This window comes from Chiloscyllium plagiosum, unplaced genomic scaffold (genome assembly GCF_037043375.1).
Source record: "Chiloscyllium plagiosum isolate Xiang-an unplaced genomic scaffold, Cpla_swu_hap1 HiC_scaffold_5, whole genome shotgun sequence".
Classification (NCBI taxonomy): domain Eukaryota; kingdom Metazoa; phylum Chordata; class Chondrichthyes; order Orectolobiformes; family Hemiscylliidae; genus Chiloscyllium; species Chiloscyllium plagiosum.
The window spans coordinates 26,755,387-26,776,591 of record NW_028270143.1 but is presented as its reverse complement, the minus strand read 5'-3'; the positions used below and the strand labels follow the sequence as shown (position 1 = coordinate 26,776,591).

At 40.1% G+C, this 21,205-nt stretch overlaps 1 protein-coding gene across 8 annotated transcripts in view; it reads right to left on the bottom strand.

Moving 5' to 3' along the window:
• Positions 1 to 21,205, bottom strand: part of LOC122549745 (zinc finger protein 385D-like) — a 1,031,183-nt gene that overhangs the window by 630,611 nt on the left and 379,367 nt on the right. The window contains exon 1 of one of the 8 annotated variants that reach the window (XM_043689689.2): positions 10,553 to 10,805. The exons of the other annotated variants lie outside the window; for them this stretch is intronic. Coding sequence (XP_043545624.1) covers positions 10,553 to 10,562 — 10 coding nt within the window. The 5' untranslated portion in view covers positions 10,563 to 10,805. Of the gene's footprint in view, positions 1 to 10,552; positions 10,806 to 21,205 lie in introns of those variants that run through there. 8 annotated transcript variants of the gene reach the window in all.

Sequence of the window (21,205 nt, the reverse complement as noted above, 5' to 3'; positions counted from 1 at the left end):
ATGCAGTTTCAACTTTCAATTGCGTAACTTAAATTATTTTCAAAATGATATATCAAAATAATATACATGGTTGTCTATAAATATTGTCAATCCACTACCAGGTCTTACATGCAGTTCATGAAACATTGTTAAAATCTGATTGCTTTTTTGCGGAAATATGTTTCTGTTAAGTGCCATCTGTCCTTTTTAGACTGAACAGCTGAATGAATAAGTAGATTGTATACCAAGCTCTGCAAGCTAACTATTTTCATCATCAATTTAAAGAGATCCTGTTCTGAGGATAATCCTGACAGCATTTCTTGATAAATTATTCAAACATTTATCAGTAATCCATAGCATCAATAATAAAAATAGTTATTTTAACCAGTACTGTGTTTGTTTCCTTTTGAATTCTTTCGAAAGTATATTCTACACAAAAATAAATAATTTTCATCAACTTGTCTTGATCCTCTCCTTCAAACTGATTGCTTTCAGAATAGCTGCTTCCAACCCGAAACTGATACCGTTTATCTTGCCCAAGGTCAGAGAGAAGGAGGGTGAGTACATGGATAAAGTCTGTTCAAAAATATGGACAACTACACTTTTTTGGTAAGTAAACTTTTATGTTGATTCTTGCTGTTTTAAAATCAGTTTGTAAACTATAAAGATTAGCAAAGTAAAACTTGAACGTCAGTAATATGTTCAGTGGCAAAGAGAACACAAGTATACTCTCTTACATAATTGTAATTTGTCCACAACAGAGGAAGCTCGTCAGCACCAAAATGAAAATAGAAGGACTGAAACGGGACTGTATTTTAAGGCCAGTTTTAACTCCAGAAAAGAATGGATGAAAATGTTTGACAGAAAAGAAAGTCAAACTTTTTAACTGCTGAGCCTAGTTTGATTGTCACCGGTGTTGGTCACTTCTGGTTGCTGAGGAAGGACAAAAGATGAGTTTCACCCTCAAAACATTAATTTCAAGATCCTACCATAGCTTACAAATCATCTATAGCCTCACCCTGTGACAGCAGCCTCCTCCAGTCCAACTTTCAAACTCAACCTCTAACCCTTGGTGTCCTTCCATCCCATTGTGACAGACTCTTTTACTAGCACATCCAATTATCTGGAATTTGCATCTCAACTTCACCTACGATGTTCCATCTTTTTGTCTCTTGAAATATCTGATCTATTTGTCGGAAATTTCTGCAGGGAAACTTCAATCCACTTGCCTGTCCCACTACAGCTCTTTCAGATACTGGTGAGGGGTCATTCATTATTTTGGGGTGGGGGGGGGGGGGGGGGGAAGGGGATGAATGCCATATTGATGTAAAATATTACTAGCATGCTCACATACAGGACTGGTAAAAGGTCAGAATTTCTTGACCCTGATGGTGATTATAGCTCTTGTTGCAAGTCCTTTAACATTACTGCTGTTGGATTGTGTAACAGGATCAAAGACATTATGTTGACTACATTTTACTCTGGTAACAATGCATCATCAGGAGATCCGTATATGGAACAATGATGCAAGTTATGTTCTACCTCATTTCATATGACTGCAGGATTCCAGCTCATGCTGCTTCTCCATATTTGATGGGTGCATTATTTCTGACTCTTCAAAAAGTATATCAGTGTTGAATACATCTGATCTCCCTGCTTTCCTTTGAGAGAATAAGTTCAATGATGAGATTTTGAGTACTTTGCACCTTTAGGAATCTGACATAATTCACATGGTCACAAATAAATGGATGCTTCCAGATGCATACCATCACTGGGAAAGTTTCCTATGAACTATGTGGAATTCTCCACTGAGTTTCATAACAAAAACTTCTACTGAAACTCTCTCAAATAGTATTAAGCCCTAAATTATTTAATGTATCGTTAAAGGGAGAAGCCTCTATATATTTGTGTAATGGGATTTACCTCTGGATCAAAGTGTAGGAAAACAAATGAAAATTGTAATTATTTGTGTATTTATCTTTGGACTATAAATAAGACATCAGAATTTGTAACCATGTACATATAGTGGCAATTTCCAAAGGGACCAGGAAACATTCAATCAATAACAACAAATTTAGTACTCATATAACTGTGTTACCAAAATGGAAAGAGATTGCTGATTAAATATAATGTAAATCACTTCCGCTGTGCCTTGCTCTTGTACCTTTCAATGAAATGAAGTCATTTTTCACCATATGGTGCTTTAAAGTTCTGGCTGTGTTTTTGCAGAAAGAAAGATTAATCTTTTCATCCTACACGTTGTGGATTCTATGCAATCAATGGTTCAGAATTTTGGTATGAAAATATTGAAGTATCATAACTAATTTAATCACACATTTTAGTCTAAACGATGCAATTCCTTTGACTCGACTATATTGAGGAATATGTTGCCAATGGGTGTTCCAACTGTTTACCTAGACATTAAGTGTAACTGCCACATGTTTAATTAACTGATATCACGAACTGAGCTTAAAATATCCATCTCAGTGTCAGGTATTACTGAGCTGACCCTCAAAAAAACTTCAAAAATAGATAATAATAATCTAATGTGCAAATATATCAATATATTTTTGAGACTATAATTTTAAAAGATCTTGTCCATAATAGTTTACTGAGCACGGTCCACCTCTGGATGGGCTTCTTTTTAACTTTCAGCAACCATAAAGGATTTCAACTGACAATGCCATTTCTATCGAAATGATAAGAAGGTGGTCATAATTTCATATTTTGCAGCAGAGCACCAGCTATCTAACAGTTTACAGAAATGGAATGAAATAGCAATCCAAATCTTTGTGAAAAGCCATCTTATACTGAACTTGCAGGACAGAAACTGATAGTTACATTCACATGGTCACACATCGTGGCAGTTTTGAAACTGCATCTTGACCAAAGCTGAGCTCGACATGGGCTGTGAATACTATGTTAATTTATTAGCCAACACTGTAAATCTTATTTCAAATTAGGTTTGTAACTGGAGGATAGTTCTCTACTTTACTTGAAACATTTGCAAGCATTATCATACAAATGATTAAAATGTTTTAAAAATACTGTTTGAATAACCTAAGCATCTACTACCCACTGGTTAGCTTCAGCTTGAACTGTTAGCTTTGGGAAATAATTCCTCTTACTGGGTAGTTCAGATTTTACAAGTTCTCAGCTCACACATCATGATTCTGAAATAAATAAAAATGTTACAGCAGTAAAGCATTATTACTGTATTGTTATCATGGACCATTTCACTTGTTATTTACTTCAATTATATTCCACTCTTGATTCTTTTAAAATTCAAAGTATTTAACACTTATATTTTCTCTCTCTGCTTGAACTCAACTATTGTTTTGTAGTGGGCATTTTTTCATAAAAAGTATTAGCTTCCAACTTTTTAATCTTTTATTGGGTTAAAATCTAGCCACTACTCAAATTGAAAGTAAAATTGAAGATATTCGGAGTATTAATATGTCAGGGGTTAACTTTGGTGCTAACAACCCTTAGAGCTGAAGATCACGTTGGATCATTTGTGATCTTAAACAAACATATTTCTTGAAACAATTAACATTTCTATAACAGTCATAGATGATACTTAATATAAAAATAATTAGATTAGATTACTTACAGTGTGGAAACAGGCCCTTCAGCCCAACAAGTCCACACCAACCTGCAACCCACCCAAGCTGAAACTTTATTGCTGGAACAGCACAGCAGGTCCGGCAGCATCTAGGGAACAGAAGATTCGACGTTTCGGGCACATGCCCTTCTTCAGGAATGGAATGCCCTTTCGGGCACATGCCCTTCTTCCTGAAGAAGGGCATGTGCCCGAAACGTCGAATCTTCTGTTCCCTAGATGCTGCCTGACCTGCTGTGCTGTTCCAGCAATAAAGTTTCAGCTTTGATCTCCAGCGTCTGCAGACCTCACTTTCTCCTGCCACCCACCCAAACCCATTCCCCTACACCGAACACTACAGGCAATTTAGCATGGCCAATTCACCTAACCTACACATTTCTGGATTGTGGGAGGAAACCAGAGGAAACCCACGCAGACACGGGGAGAATGTGCAAACTCCACACAGAGAGTCGCCTGAGGCGGGAATTGAACCCGGGTCTCTGGCGCTGTAACCATAATCTATCAGGTTTAATTATTTTACTTCAAACTTTAACAAGAACAAATTGATTGAATTGCCCTCCAGAAAAGACAGTGGATTCTGGGTAATCCAAGATGGAGGGTAGGAAAAAAATGTGGCTGCAAGAGCTGCTCCTTTTTTTTGACATGTTTTAGGTGTTGGGGGTGATTTCCTCAAATTCCAGAGCAGAAATAACTGTTTTATGTGCTGTTGCATTGTTTTGCAACTTTGGGGAAAGAAAGATCAAAACAACGGCACTTTTAAAAGAAGGAAGATAGACAAAAGGCTGGGACCACATAGTCAGAGAGGGAGAGAGAGAAAGAAACCTACACTGCTGTCTAACACAGCAGTGAAGCTGCACAGTTACTGCCTTTGCTGCTTGAGTTCATGTATCTCTGGACATCAGAGTGCCTCTAGGAAAAATAACAAATGGCGAAATTCACAGCCAACCTTGAAGGAACCTGGGAGAGCTCACAGTTTTTAAGTGTAACCTTGCTTTAAGTCAACAGCAGTGAGCAGAGTGGGCTCTATCTTATATGTTTTACTGAGATCTGTCTCTTGATTAAAATTTTCAAGTATAAACCATAAGTACTAGGTTAGTCTGGAGCACTGTTTTTTTTAGAACATAAAAGACTGTGCTAATTTCTGGGTTTGTAGATTGTGAGAGTGCAAAGGTGGCCTTTAGTAGAGTGATAGACATGGGAGTTTAGGGACAGTTTCCATGTTACTTATGATTATGTCTACAGGAAGTGTCTTTGGTTGTGAATCCTATCAATTGCATGGATCAGTTGGAGTGGCAGTTAGAGGCAATAAGGAATTTACAAGAGCTAGGGGTGTGATGGATGGCAATTATAGAAGGGGAGAAAAGCCACAGATTTGGTCAGGTAGATGGGTTCACTCCAGGACATATAGGAGAGGTAGGTAGGTAGTGTAGGTGTCTTCTGTGGCTATTCCCATTTCAAACAAGTATGCTGTTTTGGAAAATGTAGGGGGTGTTGGACTCTCAGGGGAATGGAGCATGAACAGTCAAGTTTCTGGTATTGAGAATGACTCTAATACAATGAGGGATACATTGGGTTCCAAGCGATCGATTGTGATAGGAGACTCCCTAGTCAGAGGCATAGTTAGACATTTCTGCGGCCAGCAGCAAAAAATCAGAATGGTGTGTTGCCTTCCTGTGCTAGGATCAAGGATGTCTCAGAGAGGGGGTAGAATGTTCTCAAAGGGGAGGGGGACCAGCTAGAAGGCATTGTACACATTCAAACTATCAACATAGGAAGGGAAAAGGAAGAGATTCTGAAGGGAGGATATAGAAAGTTAGGCAGGAATTGAAAAAGGAGGTCCTCGAGGGTAGTAATATCTGGATTACTCCCGGTGCTATGAGCTAGTGACGGTAGGAATAGCAGGATAGGGCAGATGAATGCTTGGTTGAGGAGCTGGGAGAAGGATTCACAACTTTGGGTCATTGGAATCTCTTCTTGGTAGAAGTGACCTGTATAAGAAGGACGGATTGCACTTGAATTGGAAGGGGACTAATATACTGACAGGGAGATGTGCTAGAGATGCTTGGGAAGTATTTAAACTAGTCAGGTGGGGGGGGGGGGGGGGACGTTTGGACCCAGGGAAATAGTGAGGAAAGAGATCAATCTGAGACTACTACGGTTGTGAAAAGGAGTGAGTCATTCAGGGCAGGCAGGGACAAAGCATGGAACAGGGTGGACTGATAAATTAAACTGCATTTTCTTGATTGCAAGAGGCCTGACAGGGAAGGCAGATGAACTCAGGGCATGGCTAGGAATGTAGGACTGGGATATCATAGCAATTACAGAAATGTGGCTCAGGGATGGACTGGACTGTCAGCTTAATGGTCCAGTATACAAATGCTATAGGAAGGATATAAAAGGGGGCAAGAGAGGACATGGAGTGAAGTAAAAAATCACACAACACCAGGTTGTAGTCCAACAGGTTTATTTGAAAACACTAGCTTTCGATGATCTACTCCTTCATCAGGTGGTTGTGGGGTAGAACCATAAGAAACAGAATTTATAGCAACAGGATTGCAGTGTCATGGAAAGTAATATTAAACAAATTTAGCTTAAGTCTTTCATCTTTGAGAATGATTATGTTAGTTTTGGTTCCTTCATATGTAATTCCCAGAACTTCTTTAAAGTTACACTCTCAAGTTAGCTTTAACAATAGGTGCCATCTCAGCTCAGATAATGCATTGAAGGTGTAAGGTTAAAGTCTGTCTTTGTCCCAATGTTAGGTCAGACTAATGCTGTTTATAAAGTGGGATTGACAGAATCCTATATGCAGTTTTTGAGCAAAATAAAATGTAATTTTGCAAGTACAAGTTCTTCCCACACAACTATACGTGTGCTCATGCAGGGCTGTGTGAGAACCTCTCTCGCTATGTCGATGGCATCTTGAAACCCAATGTACAGGGGACCCCAGCTTTTGTTGCAACACTACAGATTTCTTACAGAAACTCAGCACCCATGGACCAGTCAAACCAGGAACGTTCCTCGTCACAATGGAAGTTTCAGCACTCTACACCAGTATTCCCCACAATGGTGGCATCGCAGCAACAGCCTCAGTACGCCCCCACCCCACTCTGGCCTATCACCCTCACCTTGACCTCCTTCCACCTATCGCATTTCCAACGCCCATCCCCCAAGTCCCTCCTCCCTACCTTTTATCTTAGCCTGCTGGACACACTTTCCTCATTCCTGAAGAAGGGCTTATGCCCAAAATGTCGATTCTCCTGTTCCTTGGATGCTGCCTGACCTGCTGCGCTTTTCCAGCAACACATCTTCAGCTCTGATCTCCAGCATCTGCAGTCCTCACTTTCTCCTCGATAATTTTGATGGTATTAAGCAAGAATTTTCAAAAGCTGATTGGTTGCAAATGTTCACAGGTAACGGGACGGCTGGAAGATGGGAAGTCTTCAGAAATGAGATAACAAGAGCCCAGCGACTGTATATTCCTGTTAGTGTGAAAGGAGGGGGTATAGGGAATGCTGGATAACTAGAGAAATTAAGGTTTTGGTTAAAAAGAAGGAAGCATATGTTCGGTATAAACAGGAGAGATTGAATGAATTCATAGAGTATAATGGCAGTTGGAGTATACTTAAGAGGGCAAAAAGAGGACAAGAGATAGCTTTAGCAAATAGGGTTAAGAAGAATCCAAAGGGATTTTGTAAATACATTAAGGACAAAAGTGTAACTAGGGAGATAATAGGGCCCTTCAAAGATCAGCAAAGCAGCCTACATGTGGAACCACAGGAGATGGGAGCGATACTAAATGAGTATTTTGCATCAGTATTTACTGTGGAAAATGACGTAGAAAATATAGAATGTGGATAATAGATGGTGACATCTTGAACAATGTTCATATTACAGAGGAGGAGGTGCTGGATGTCTTGAAAAGCATAAAGGTGGATAAATCCCCAGAACCTGATCAGGTGTACCGTAGAACTCTCTGGGAAGCTAGGGAAGTGATTGCTGGACCCCTTGCTGAGACATTTGTATCATCAATAGTCACAGGTGAGGTTCTGGAAGACTGGAGGTTGGCTAATTTTGTGCCACTATTTAGGAAAGGTGGTAAGGAAAGGCCAGGGAACTATAGACCGGTGAACCTGACATCAGTGATGGGCACGTTGTTGGAGGGAATCCTAAGGGATAGGATTTACATGTATTTGAAAAGGTAAGGACTGATTAGGGATAGTCAGCAGGGTTTTGTGCGCGGGAAATCATGTCACACGAACTTGATTGAGTTTTTTGAAACAGTAACAAAGAGGATTGATGAGGGCAGAGTGGTAGATGTGATCTATATGGACTTCAGTAAGGCGTTCAACAAGGTTCCCCATGGGAGACTGGTTAGCTAAGTTAGATCTCACAGAATACAGGGAGAAGTAGCCAATTGGATAAAGAACTGTCTCAAAGGTAGAAGACAGAGGGTGGTAGTGGAAGGTTGCTGTTCAGACTGGAGGCCAGTGACCATTGGTGCTGGGTCCACTGCTTGGTGCTGGTTCCACTGCTTTTTTGTCATTTATACAAATGATTTGGATGTGAACATAGGAAGTATGGTTAGTAAATTTGCAGATGACACCAAAATTGGAGGTGTAGTGAACAGCGAAGAGGATTACCTCAGATTACAACAGGATCTGGACCAGATGGCCCAATGGGCTGAGAAGTGGCAGATGGAGTTTAATTCAGATAAATGTGAGGTGCTGTATTTTGGGAAAGCAAATCTTAGCAGGACTTATACACTTAATGGTAAGGTCCATGGGAGTGTTGCTGAATAAAGAGACCTTGGAGTGCAGGTTTATAGTTCCTTGAAAGTGGGGTCACAGGTAGATAGGATAGTGAAGAAGGTGGATGATATGCTTTCCTTTATTGGTCAGAACATTGAGCATAAGAGTTGAGAGATCATGTTGCGGCTGTACAGGACATTGGTTAAGCCACTGTTGGAATATTGCGTGCAATTCTGGTCTCCTTCTTATCAGAAAAATGTTGTGAACCTTGAAAGGATTTAGAAAAGATTTACAGGGATGTTGCCAGGGTTGGAAGGTTTGAGCTATAGGGAGAGGCTGAATATGCTGGGGCTGTATTCTCTGGAGTGTTGGAGGCTGAGGGGTGACCTTGTAGAGGTTAATATAATCATGAGGGGATGGCTAGGATAAATAGACAAAGTCTTTTCCCTGGGGTGGGGGAGTCCAGAACTAGAGAACATAATTTTAGGGTGAGAGGAGAAGGATATAAAAGTTACCTAAGGGACTTTTTCACACGGACGGTGGTGCGTGTATTGAATGAGCTGCCAGAGGAAGTGGTGGAGAATGGAACAATTGCAGCATTTAAAAGGCATCTGGATGGGTATCTGAATAGGGAGGGTTTAGAGGATATGGGCCAGGTGCTGGCAAATGGGACTAGATTAGGTTAGGATATCACATCGACATGGATGAGTTGGACGGAAGGGTCTGTTTCTGTGCTGCACATCTCTATGACTCTCTAAGACCTAACTGACATGCCTTTGACCAGCTTGAATAAGTTTTCTACTGGCATATATTCAACTTTTAACTACATTTAAGTTTGATGCGTGGTGTGAAAATAAGAAAAGAAAAGACAGTCTGTTTCGCAGCACCCAGGGACATTGTTCTTTAAGATATTCTCTCTTTTAGAGTCATCATGAAGTATTTTAGAAATTCAAGGCATTAGAACAATACCTTTTAGCAAAACTGTTTTGCAAATATGTTACTGGAAAATTGCTACATTATGACATCTTATGATATGTACCAGACAATAATTATCAGACATGTTTTCAACATCTGCAGTTTGTAACTCAGTAGATTTCTTTTATTGAAGATGTTGAAAAATACTGATGTGTGTTGAAATCAGCAAACAGACAACAGCTTCAGTAGCAGAGACTTAATTTCAGTCCTAATGGAAAATGTCATTCTCGAAGTTGAGGACCCAATCAGTGTGCTGCACGACTGTAATTTTTCATTTCCGAGCACTTGTATAATTTTTCTTACATAAACACACAAAAAAATGCAATAAAAAGAGATTTCCTGCCCGTTTAAAGTATTGGGGTGCAATGTGAAGTGATAGATTCACTTAGCTAATGGTAACCTTTGTTAACCCTGGCTCCTGTCTACAAGAACATGTAAGACTTGTGTTTTATATATATATATATATATATATATACACACATATTTATGGGCGGAATACATAACATTAATAGATAATTTGATATTCCAGTAGCTACATTTTATATGTTAGGAGAAATCAGTATTAAACACAAAAACAAATCCAGCAACTGTTGTTTCTTTACTTAGAGCCGAATAAATCTTAAATATTCCACCAAACACTGCACTGCATGCCATGGATCAATGAAATTTACCTGCAGCTTTAGCACATCTTTTAAAAAGGTAATCAATAACACTGAGAATAGATATGTATAAACTGCAAGTGTAGTCAACCCAAAAGCTGGTCATTAAGTGCAATAAAAAAATGCAAAAGGTGCCCTCAAAAAGTAAACGCAGCTATGAAGTCACCATCTGAGCAGAATTTCCAACTAAAGAATACAATAGTAAATAGCAAATGACAAATTCACGTTTGCCATCATTGCATTCATTAAAATATACTGAAATCAAACAATGTAATCCTGTGATACAGATTCTTTTGCAAACCCGTTAAATCAAGGAAGAAAATCATTCAATTAAGACACGGAAGCATTGAATTATAATGGAGGCACTGAAAAACTAGGGTCGGTAGTCTACAAGGAAAGATACGCTATGACCAGACTGTTACCTCTTTGTCATTCAAGTCTATCACACTTTGCAATTGTATTATGCTAGCTAGGTAAAAGCGTGATGGAAAGCAGCATAGTTAAAGAAACAATGATAGCTTTCATGTTGCAGCTCTGTCTTTTGTTGTTCTCTCACATTAACTCACCCAGAAGCATTGCGTTCAATGCTAGTAAAAGCTGGACCAATCTGTACAAATCTTCTTGAGTCTCCAGTAGCAAAAAAAAATTACTATTATATAGATGAATAGAGCAGTGCCTCTTGAGCTTTGTCTATTTTCTTCACACAGCACACTGTGAAGTATCAGATCTGAATAAACCTCTAACTGTGGTGAATTCGCCCTCTGGCTGGTCTTTTTCTTTGCACTCGACAAGCTTGACTATACAAAACCAGCATTAAAACAATACAAAGACTATTAGTGACCACAGCTGAGCTAAAGGCAAGTGTGGAAGGAAACTGCATGAGAAGGTCTGCTGGAATAACAGTCCTACACTGACACGAGACAGCAATTCAAGCAGTCTGAAATTGCATCAAATTACTGCTTCTAAGCACCGCTAATCTGCGGGCTTTCACGCAGCATTGTAAGAGCTGTTCAGCTGCAACGTGAAGGTGCCTTCGGGTTTACAGCTCATGTCCAGAGGAGTACTTTTTTAATCTCGTCCATATTAATATGTGACACAGCTTTACACAGTAGCAAAAATAATAGCAACTAAAAAAGGAACTTGCTGCTTGAAAACAACATAATTTTACCAGCTCAAGATGTGAAGCTGGCAATAACTGTAACATGAGAGATCCAGGTGTGCAATAAGGTGAAAACCCCAAACCATCTGTTTCTTCTCTCATAAGTAATGACATATATATAAACAATCTAACATGATTCCATAATTTCTGAATTTGGGTATCAACTTACTCATCACCACATTGGTCAAATTTAGAGCACTGCATTTGTGATGGGTTCTTGACTGGATCTACTATTGGGAATGTAAAATGGTGACTGGAATGATAAAATAAAAGAGGCTGTATTTTAAACAGTCTGCATTAGCAGATGAGAGGTAGCTATTAAAATACAACATGGCAACAAAACCCCCTGTTCTCACTTCCCTCTGACCTCTACCTCTTTCTCCCATTTTATGAGAGATGGTAAAGGTATTAGGCAACCCATTTACCTTTAAGTCTATTGAGGCCCTTAGGTAATCAATAATTGTCAATTCCAGGACCTCATTTTTCTCTCTCTGCTAAATTACAACTGGCTTAGTGCCCCCTCAGGAGGAGGCCCAGGACATCTATGTGACAAGCTGCTGTCAGACAAGATAACAGGAGATGTCCCTCCACCCAGCCCTGCCAGGGACACTGTCTGATCCTGGCAATACATCCAACTTACATGCAGTCTGACTTTTATAACCTTCTCTTCTTTGGAGTCTAGTTTAGATCCAGCAGTGACAATAAGCTGCCCCTTAAGATCCAGCAAGATCTTGATGATATCATGTCCCACAGTTTGGAAGTAACATTGCAGAAAGAAAAGTGCATGCAATGACACATACTCTGAGGTAATTACATTGTTGCATCTCCAATTACTTTTGCTTTAACAATTTTTTTGTCAACGTGCGTAACGTTTTTACAAAATGGTTTCTTCACTCCACTATCTCCTCTTGGAACTTAGTTCCCTCCCTGATTAACTTTAGGCTGAATTCTTCCAAAAATTGGCTTAGTGTCAATTTCAGGAGTTTCACAGAGGGTTAGCTTATACAATTCTCTGCTGTACCTCACTGCTCTCACATTATCTCACAGTATTTGGTGGAAGTGCTCACTATCACCAAGGTGTTTGGGGTTTCTAACCTCTAGCATCATAGTTAAGGTCCAGCTGAATACGAAGTTAAATGTTGCCAATCAGAAATAGACCTTCACAGTAGATATAGTGGAATGCAACTAAAAAGGAAAACTTCTGAGTATATATAGGTGCCTCGGGTGACACTCCACATATGTAAATATATTTGCACTTCAAATCTTCATCTGTCTTATCAGCAGCAGCCACATGATAAAGCTACAGAAGCTACCCATTCTCAGCACCACTTCATTTTCCTTAACAACTATGCCAACATAACATCTTTTGCTCTTGAATATGGCAGCATCAGTTGTTTATATTAACTGTTATTAAATAACAGGGAAAGTGAAAGGACAACACTGTAAAAAGCTTCATTTGTTTCTGGGACTAAACAAGGTCTACTTTCCTTTTGAGCAACAACAAATTTACAGTCAATGATTGAACTCTTCACCCACAAGCTGGACAGGACTTAATTGACGTATTGAAAGCAGCTATCAGTTAAGTCCTGTCTAGCTTGTTACACATGACACTGCACTATCAGGGTGACGGTGATGTTATTCCTGCTCAATGTCATTACATTCTTCCTCAAAAGACTGCTGCTACTCTCCTAGCTGTTCAGTGTTCATCACATCCATGCTTTGCCTGTTCCAGTTATGCAGGACACAGTGTGTAAGGAGTATGCAGCACACTCTGCTTGGATTGTACTGCAAGACTTCCCCAGACTGACCTAAGCATTGGACACTCACCTTGTGGAGGAACACTGTTCACTACACACAGTCCGTGGTGAGAAGAACAGGCTGCATTTTTTTCATTGAACAGCATTGAACTCAGTCAGGGAGCTGTGTAATGACATCACTTTCTGTGTTTTCAAGGCTGCTGATTGACTCCCAGCAGCCATCCTTGTAAGGCCTTTGAAATGATGCAGGAACTTGAGCTTTAACAAGGATATAGCATTCATGTCATCTTACAGGATACCTTTCACAGACTTCTAAGAGGTGCCAATGATCACAAAGACCAAGTGGAAACCTTTTCTACTGATGAAACTTAGCTGCATTATGATATAATACTCTCAATGCAACCTGTGTATAGTAGTCATGATTCGGAGATGCCAGTGTTGGACTGGGGTGTACAAAGTTAAAAATCACACAACACCAGGTTATAGTCTCACAGGTTTAATTGGAAGCACACTAGCTTTCGGAGCGACGCTCCTTCATCAGGTGATTGCAGAGGGCTCGATCGTAACACAGAATTTATAGCTAAAATTTGCAGTGTGATGTAACTGAAATTATACATTGAAGAATTGATTGTCTGTTAAGCCTTTCATCTGTTAGAATACAGTGATAGTTTCACTTCTTTCATGTGTAAATCACAAAATCCTTTTTTTTAAAGTTGCATTCTCGGGTTAGCTGTTAACAATGGTGAAGGTGTTAGCCCCCTGTGTTCTCTGTCTATGACCTGATGTTTAGATTGATTCCAATCTAAAAAGTGAAATAACAGAGTTTTACATAAATTCATACAGTTTTTTTAGCTCAGAGTTCGACATGAATCTGTGTGGTTTTTGAGCAAAGTGCAATGTAACTCTGAAAGTACCAAAAAAATTCACCACACACAGTATATATGTGTGCATGTGGGTCTTTGTTTGTCTGTGTGTGTGTCTGTCTGGGGTGGGGGTTGTGAGTGTGAGAAAGTGTGTGTGTGTAGTCAACAATCAACAGACAGGAGGGTTCCCTCCCAGTTGGGGAACACTTCAGTGGTCCAGGACATTCAGACTCGGACCTTCGGGTGACCATCCTCCAAGGTGGACTTCGGGACAGGCAGCAGAGGAAAGTGGCTGAGCAGAGGCTGATATCTAAGTTCGGTACCCATAGGGAGGGCCTCAACCAGACCTTGGGGTTCATGTCACATTACAGATGATCACCATTGCACTACACACACACACACACAGATATTCCTACACACACACACACACACACTCACATGCACACGGACACAGATACACACAGACGCGCACACAGACACCCACACACACCCTTATAGATACACAGACTCCCACACATGCACCCCCTCACAGACTTAAGGCACTCTGCACTCACTACACACACACAAACACACACACTTTCTCACGCTCACAACCCCCACCCCAGACACACACACAGACAGACAAAGACCCACATGCACACATATATATTGTGTGTGGTGAATTTGTTTTGGTACTTTCAGAGTTACATTGCACTTTGCTCAAAAATCACATAGATTCATGTCGAACTCTGAGCTCAAAAACTGCATGAATTATGTAAGGCTCTGTTATTTCACTTTTTAGATTGGAATCAATCTAAACATCAGGTCATAGACAGAGAACACAGGGGGCTAACACCTTCAGCATATTGTCTAGCTATCACCATTGTTAACAGCTAACCCGAGAATGCAACTTTAAAAAAAAGGGTTTTGTGATTTACACATGAAAGAAGTGAAACTATCACTGTATTCTAACAGATGAAAGGCTTAACAGACAATCAATTCTTCAATGTATAATTTCAGTTACATCACACTGCAAATTTTAGCTATAAATTCTGTGTTACAATCGAGCCCTCTGCAATCACCTGATGAAGGAGCGTCGCTCCGAAAGCTAGTGTGCTTCCAATTAAACCTGTTGGACTATAACCTGGTGTTGTGTGATTTTTAACTGTGTATAGTATATAGCATCCTGCACTTGGCGCAAGCCAGCTATGCTGAAAAAGCCTACTGCCCGGACTTAGCACTGACTCTGCCTCAGGGAAATACAACGAAATTATGGGAACTGTCACACATTGCTATGGTAATCACCATGATTCAGTAATCACAGGTGATTTTATAAGTGACTGCACAAACTTCATGTTCTCTCCTTTCTTACTGTGCCTGGCAACTCCTTTTGGATGTGAGTCTTTCCACCTTCCTATCCAACACTCATATTTAACTCTTCATCTCCGCACATTACTCTCTGAGCCCTAGGCCTATAGCTTAGTGATACAGTGTCCTCAGCTCGAATTCAGGATATTGGTGACCATCATTGATCCCCACCTCCTGCAGTGCCCAAAGCTCTATTGTCTCACAGCCTTAAATGTTGATTGTGCCCTTTCACAATTATTGTCTCCTTTGCCTCCAATCCCTACAACTGACCTGCCCATGATATTCACAGCCTGGAAAAAGTCCACCACATGTCTCTGCTACCCAGTAAACCATGCTGGGGACATTATGCACAGCACCACCATCTTTAATATTTTCACACATAATAATTCATGGTAGTTTTCAGGCACAGAGTCAACACGTTTGTTCTTCTATATATCTTCACAAAATACATGTAATACAGCTCTAAAATGTCAGATATGATCTGGGACATGTTAGATTCACCACCAGTAAACCTTCTTGCTGATATTAGTTAAGGCAACTGATATTATGTGGGGAAAGATGTCCAAGCAACATCTCAGCAAAATTAATTAAATAGTAAAGGTTAATGACATATCATCTGGTGACTAATTACAGTACATTTACAATAGATGATTGTCTTTCATGAGACATCAGATTCAACTTGAGAGTAAGTACACATTACTATATTGCTACATGCTATTAACACTAAAAAAACAATCACTGAAACATATACTGGAGACTGGTATGGCACATTGATTAGCTCCTCCTAAGAAAAGTCCTTCAGTTAATGCTTTCCAGTAATTACTGCCTTAAACAAACTTTCTTCAACATGTTTTACTAGTTCTTAAAGCATTCATATGACTGTTTCAAATATGTTTAGTAGGTTTATCTACCAACAAATGTCTGACTTTATAAATGGCTGATGACTTTGCTGGGCTGAAATTCTGCTTGAGGACAACATATTCTGGCACAGGTCACTGTCACATTTTGGAAGATGTTTGTTGTTGAAGATTTTCGCTGGTAATGATGTCACTGTTGAAAATATATTTCCGTTCTAAGGTCGTTAAATTGCGTTACAGATGGTAGTTGTATTCTGGAAGGATTAATCTTCTCCTCCTATTGCTGTAACAATGTAGACTCGTGTGTGATTCTTCCATTTTTGCTTGTATGTTTTTTGGATGGTATCATCATTTTATCAGGATCAATCATACACAGTAAAGCTGACTGTGCTGTTTTGGTACTGCTTCTTCAAAACAGCTGAATTGACTGTATCAAGAACCTGCTACTAACTCCTGGTGATTGTAGTGTCAAAGATATCTGATGATCACTTTTTGAAGATTTATCTGTGATTGGAAGACAATTAAACATTTGTTCTAAAGCCATGTGGTATTCCGCAAGGCTCAGCGTTGGGACCACTACTTTTCATTTTATACAGTAACGATCTAGATGAAGGAACTGAGGGTATCCTGGCTAAGTTTGCAGACAATACAAAGATAGGTAGAGGGACAGGGTAACATTGAGGAGGCGGAAAGGCTGCAGAAGGATTTGAACAGATTAGGAGAGTGGGCAAAGAAGTGGCAGATGGAGTACAACATGGGAAAGTGTCAGGTTATGCACTTTGCTAGAAAGAATAGAGGCATGGACTATTTTCTAAATAAGGAGAAAATTTAGAAGTCAAAGAGACTTGGGAGTTCAAGTCCAGAATTCTCTCAAGGTAAACTTGTAGGTTGAGTCAGTAGTTAGGAAGGCAAATGCAATGATGGCATTTAATTTCTGGGGCATGGAATATAAAAGCAGGGGTGTGCTTCTAAGGCTCTGGTCAGACCACATATGGAGTATTGTGTGCAGTTTTGAGCCCCAAATCTCAGGAAGGGTGTACTGGCCCTGGAGCGTGTTCAAAGGAGGTTCACTAGAATGGTCCTAGGAATGAAAAACTTAACATATGAGGAACATTTGAGGACTCTGGGTCTATACTCAATGGAGTTTAGAAAGATGAGGGGGGATCTAATTGAAACATACAGAATATTGAATGTCGTGAACAGAGTAGATGTGGTAAGATGTTTCCATTGGTCAGAGAGACTAGGACCTGAGGGCACAACCTAAAAGTATAGGGAAGACCTTTTAGAATGGAGATAAGGAGAAACTTCTTCATCCAGAGAGTGGTGAATTTATGGAATTCATTATCACAGAAGGTTGTTGAGGCCAGGTCATTGAGTATATTTAAGACTGCGATAGATAAGTTCTTGAGTATCAAGGATTACGGGAGAAAGCGGGAGAATGGGGTTGAGAAACTTATCAGACATGATTGAATGGTGGAGCAGACTCGATGGGTTAAATGGCCTAATTTCCGGTCCTATGTCTTATGTAACAAGTAGTATCTTCTGGCCTGTCACTCAGGAGGAGGTGTTGGATACCAATGTAATTAAGTTCAAATGGAGTACTTTCTATTTTTTTTTACTCTTTGGCAAACAATCTTCTGAGACCTATGAATTCTTCCTCTTGTTCAGTAAATTTAAATCGGTCACTAATAGTTGGTTTCTGAACTAATTGAGTATCGTCAACATACTTTAGAACAGAAGGCTGTAATTTAATTCTCCTCAATCAAGAAATTATTTTCAGATGAAATAGTAACATTTGCCCCAGTGTCAAGTTTGAAATTAGTTGGATGATCATTGACCTGTATGAACTTTGTCAGCTCCAGTTCAGATTAGCCATAGATTACCTCTCAGATAGGTTGACAGGGTAGGAGGCAGAAATAGCAGAAGGGGTTAGTGGTTTCGTAGGATGAGGCAGTGAAGAACTCTTGAGTAGATCTGATGCATTCAATACTAAGGGTTGTAGTCAATTAGCTTTGGTGAGATGGCAGTGTAGTCACAGTGATAGGCTGAGTATTATCCCATGGCTGTGAGGTTGTAGTGAGAAGATGGTGGAACATGCCCTTGCAGAGCAGCAACGATCATTGACCTTCTTGGGGCCTTTGTCAGTATACCTTTACACTTGGGATCTATACTGCAATTTCAGTTCGGGCTGGCTGGTTATGTTGGTGTAGTCTTAATTCGCAGTCATCAGGAAAAAGGATTGCCATCCTCTCCATCAATCTCCCCACCAGCACCTCCAGATCTCTGTTTTGAAAACTGGGATACTTTCAAGGTCAAACACCATAATTTTAGAGTTAGTTCCTGGTTTGCAGAATCTGAAATGTGTGTAGCTCGGCTTTAAGTATGGTACCAAAGGTGTGGTAGCGTGAAGGTGCTGAACACTTTGTCACAACATTCCCCAAGAAATGCAGACACCCTATTTGTTGCATAATTAATTAGGTGGAAAGGGGAAGACCTTACAAGTATATTCAAGCTGTGTTCAGACTGGGTGCCACAAAATATACTTGCCATCATATTTTAACTGCAAATGGAAAATTATTCAGTCCTTGTCATTCAGGGTTTTCTTTCAAAGATGCTTGCTATATGTTGATAACCTCTATGTACACATTCACAATATTAATCTTCAGGTGGAATGACTCGTGCATTCACTGAAAATATATCACTCTCTTACAAAAGTTGGCACAATAAAGCTGGATGTTGCTGCTGTCCCATGAATTTTCTTTAAATCACATCTGGAACAGTAACTTCTAGCTTCGAAGGAGTTAAAGGTGTTTTCTGTTGAGCTACCATGATAGTTTGGTGCTTTTGCATATTAGAAAGTTAACACATTCTAATGGGCTTCTTCTGCTATGTTGGCTTTCTGTTCCCATCATTCTCTTGTCCCATTTTTGAGTTTCAGCTTATCTGAATAGTTCTTTGCAAAGCAAGATCCTCTTCTGATTGTAACAGAAATGAAAGAGACAATTCCAACCCAAATTCTATCTCCATTTAATTCTGAATGTAAATCACAAGAAGCACAAAATTCTGACAAATTGTAAAGGCTATTAATAAATTTGGCAACAGGTACTCCAGGAAGTTACATTCTACTGTTAAATCTTGCTCTCTCCATTATGCAATTATGTAAAGTGATTGTCAAAAGATATTATAACATTAACAAAGGTATCTGTCTTACATTCTGTCATTTAATAAAATGATTAGCAATTGACCTGAAAAGTAAAGAAACGTATGTGTTTGTTCTGCATTGGGTGTCTGCTTTAATTTTTTCTGAGTTCATTTATAGGAAGTGGCCATTGCTGCCAGGCCAGCATTTATTATCCATCCTTAGTTGCCCTTGAGACAATAGTCAGGGACTGTCTTCTTCGATTGCTGCAGGCCAGTTGCTGTAAGGTAGTGAGTTCCACAATTGTAGCCCAGTGCCACTGATGGTGATATATTTCCAAGTAAACAGGATAAGTGATCTGGTGGGGAACGTACGGCTGGTGGTGCCCTCTTGTATAGGCTGCTCTTTTTCTTCTAGATGGAATTGATCATAGGTTTGGAAAGTGTTGTCCAATGAGCCTTGGTGAATTTTAACATTGCATCTTAAGGTGGCACACACTGCTGCCAGAGTAAGAGAGAGAGTTAATGTTCAATGATGTGATGCCAATTGATCAACCTTTGTCCTGAATGGTGTCAAACTTCTTGACTATGTTTGGATCTGTACTAATCCAGACAAGTGGGGAGTAATCCATCATACACCTGTCATGTGCCTTGTAGAGGGTAGAGTCATAGACTCATAGAGATGTACAGCACGGAAACAGACCCTTTGACCCAACGTGTCCATGCCGACCAGATATCCCAACCCAATCTAGTCCCACCTGCCAGCACCCTGCCCATATCCCTCCAAACCCTTCCTATTCATATACCCATCCAGATGCGTTTTAAATGTTGCAGTTGTACTAGCCTCCACCACTTCCTCGGGCAGCTCATTCCACACACATACCACCCTCTGTGTGAAAAAGCTGCCCTTTAGGTCTCTTTTATATCTTTCCCCTCTCACCCTAAACCTATGCCATCTAGTTCTGGACTCGCCAACCCCAGAGAAGAGACTTTGCCTATTTATCCTATCCATGCCCCTCATGATTTTATAAACCCCTATAAGGTCACCCCTCAGCCTCCAACGCTCCAGGAAAAACAGCCCCAGCCTATTCAACCTCTCCCTGTAGCTCAAATCCTCCAACCCTGACAACATCCTTGTAAATCTTTTCTGAAACCTTTCATGTTTCACAACATCTTTCCAATAGGAAGGAGACTAGAATTGCACGGATTATTCCAAAAGTGGTCTAATCAATGTCCTGTACAGCCACAATATGACTTCCTAACTCCTGTACTCAATACTCTGACCAATAAAGGAAAGCATTCCAAACGCCTTCTTCACTATCCTATCTACCTGCGACTCCACTTTCAAGGAGCTATGAACCTGCACTCCAAGGTCTCTTTATTGAGCAACACTCCCTAGGACCTTACCATTAAGTGTATAAGTCCTGCTAAGATTTGCTTTCCCAAAATGAGTACCTCACATTTAGCTAAATTAAACCCCATCCACCACTTCTCAGCCCATTGGCCCATCTGATCAAGATCCCATAATAATCTGAGGTAATCTTCTTTGCTGTCCACTACACCTCCAAGTTTGGTGTCTTCTGAAAACTTACTAACTACACCTCTTATGTTCATATTCAAATCATTTATATAAATTATGAAAAGTAGTGGACCAAGTCAGAAGGTGAGTTACTCACTGCAGTATTCCTACCTCTGACCCAGTCTATTACCCAGTCTATTTGGACAGCTAACTCAGTTCAGTTTCTGATTAATGGAACCCCCCCCCCCCCCCCCCCCCCCCCGCCCCCAGAATGCTGGTAGTGGTAGATTCAGTGATGGTGATGCCATTCAATACGAAAAGGTGATGGTTCAATTCTCTCTCGTTGAAGATGGTAATTACCCAGTATTTGTATGGCATGAATATTATTTGCTACTTTTCAGCCCAAATCTAGATATTATTCAGGTTTGTCCACATTTGGACATGGACTGCTTCAGTACCTGAGGTGTTGTGAACTCTGCTGAACATTGCAGAATCATCGGTAAACATTCACACTTCTGACCTTATGATAAAGGGAAGGTCATTGATGAAGCAGCTGAAGATGGTTGAGTGTAGAACACT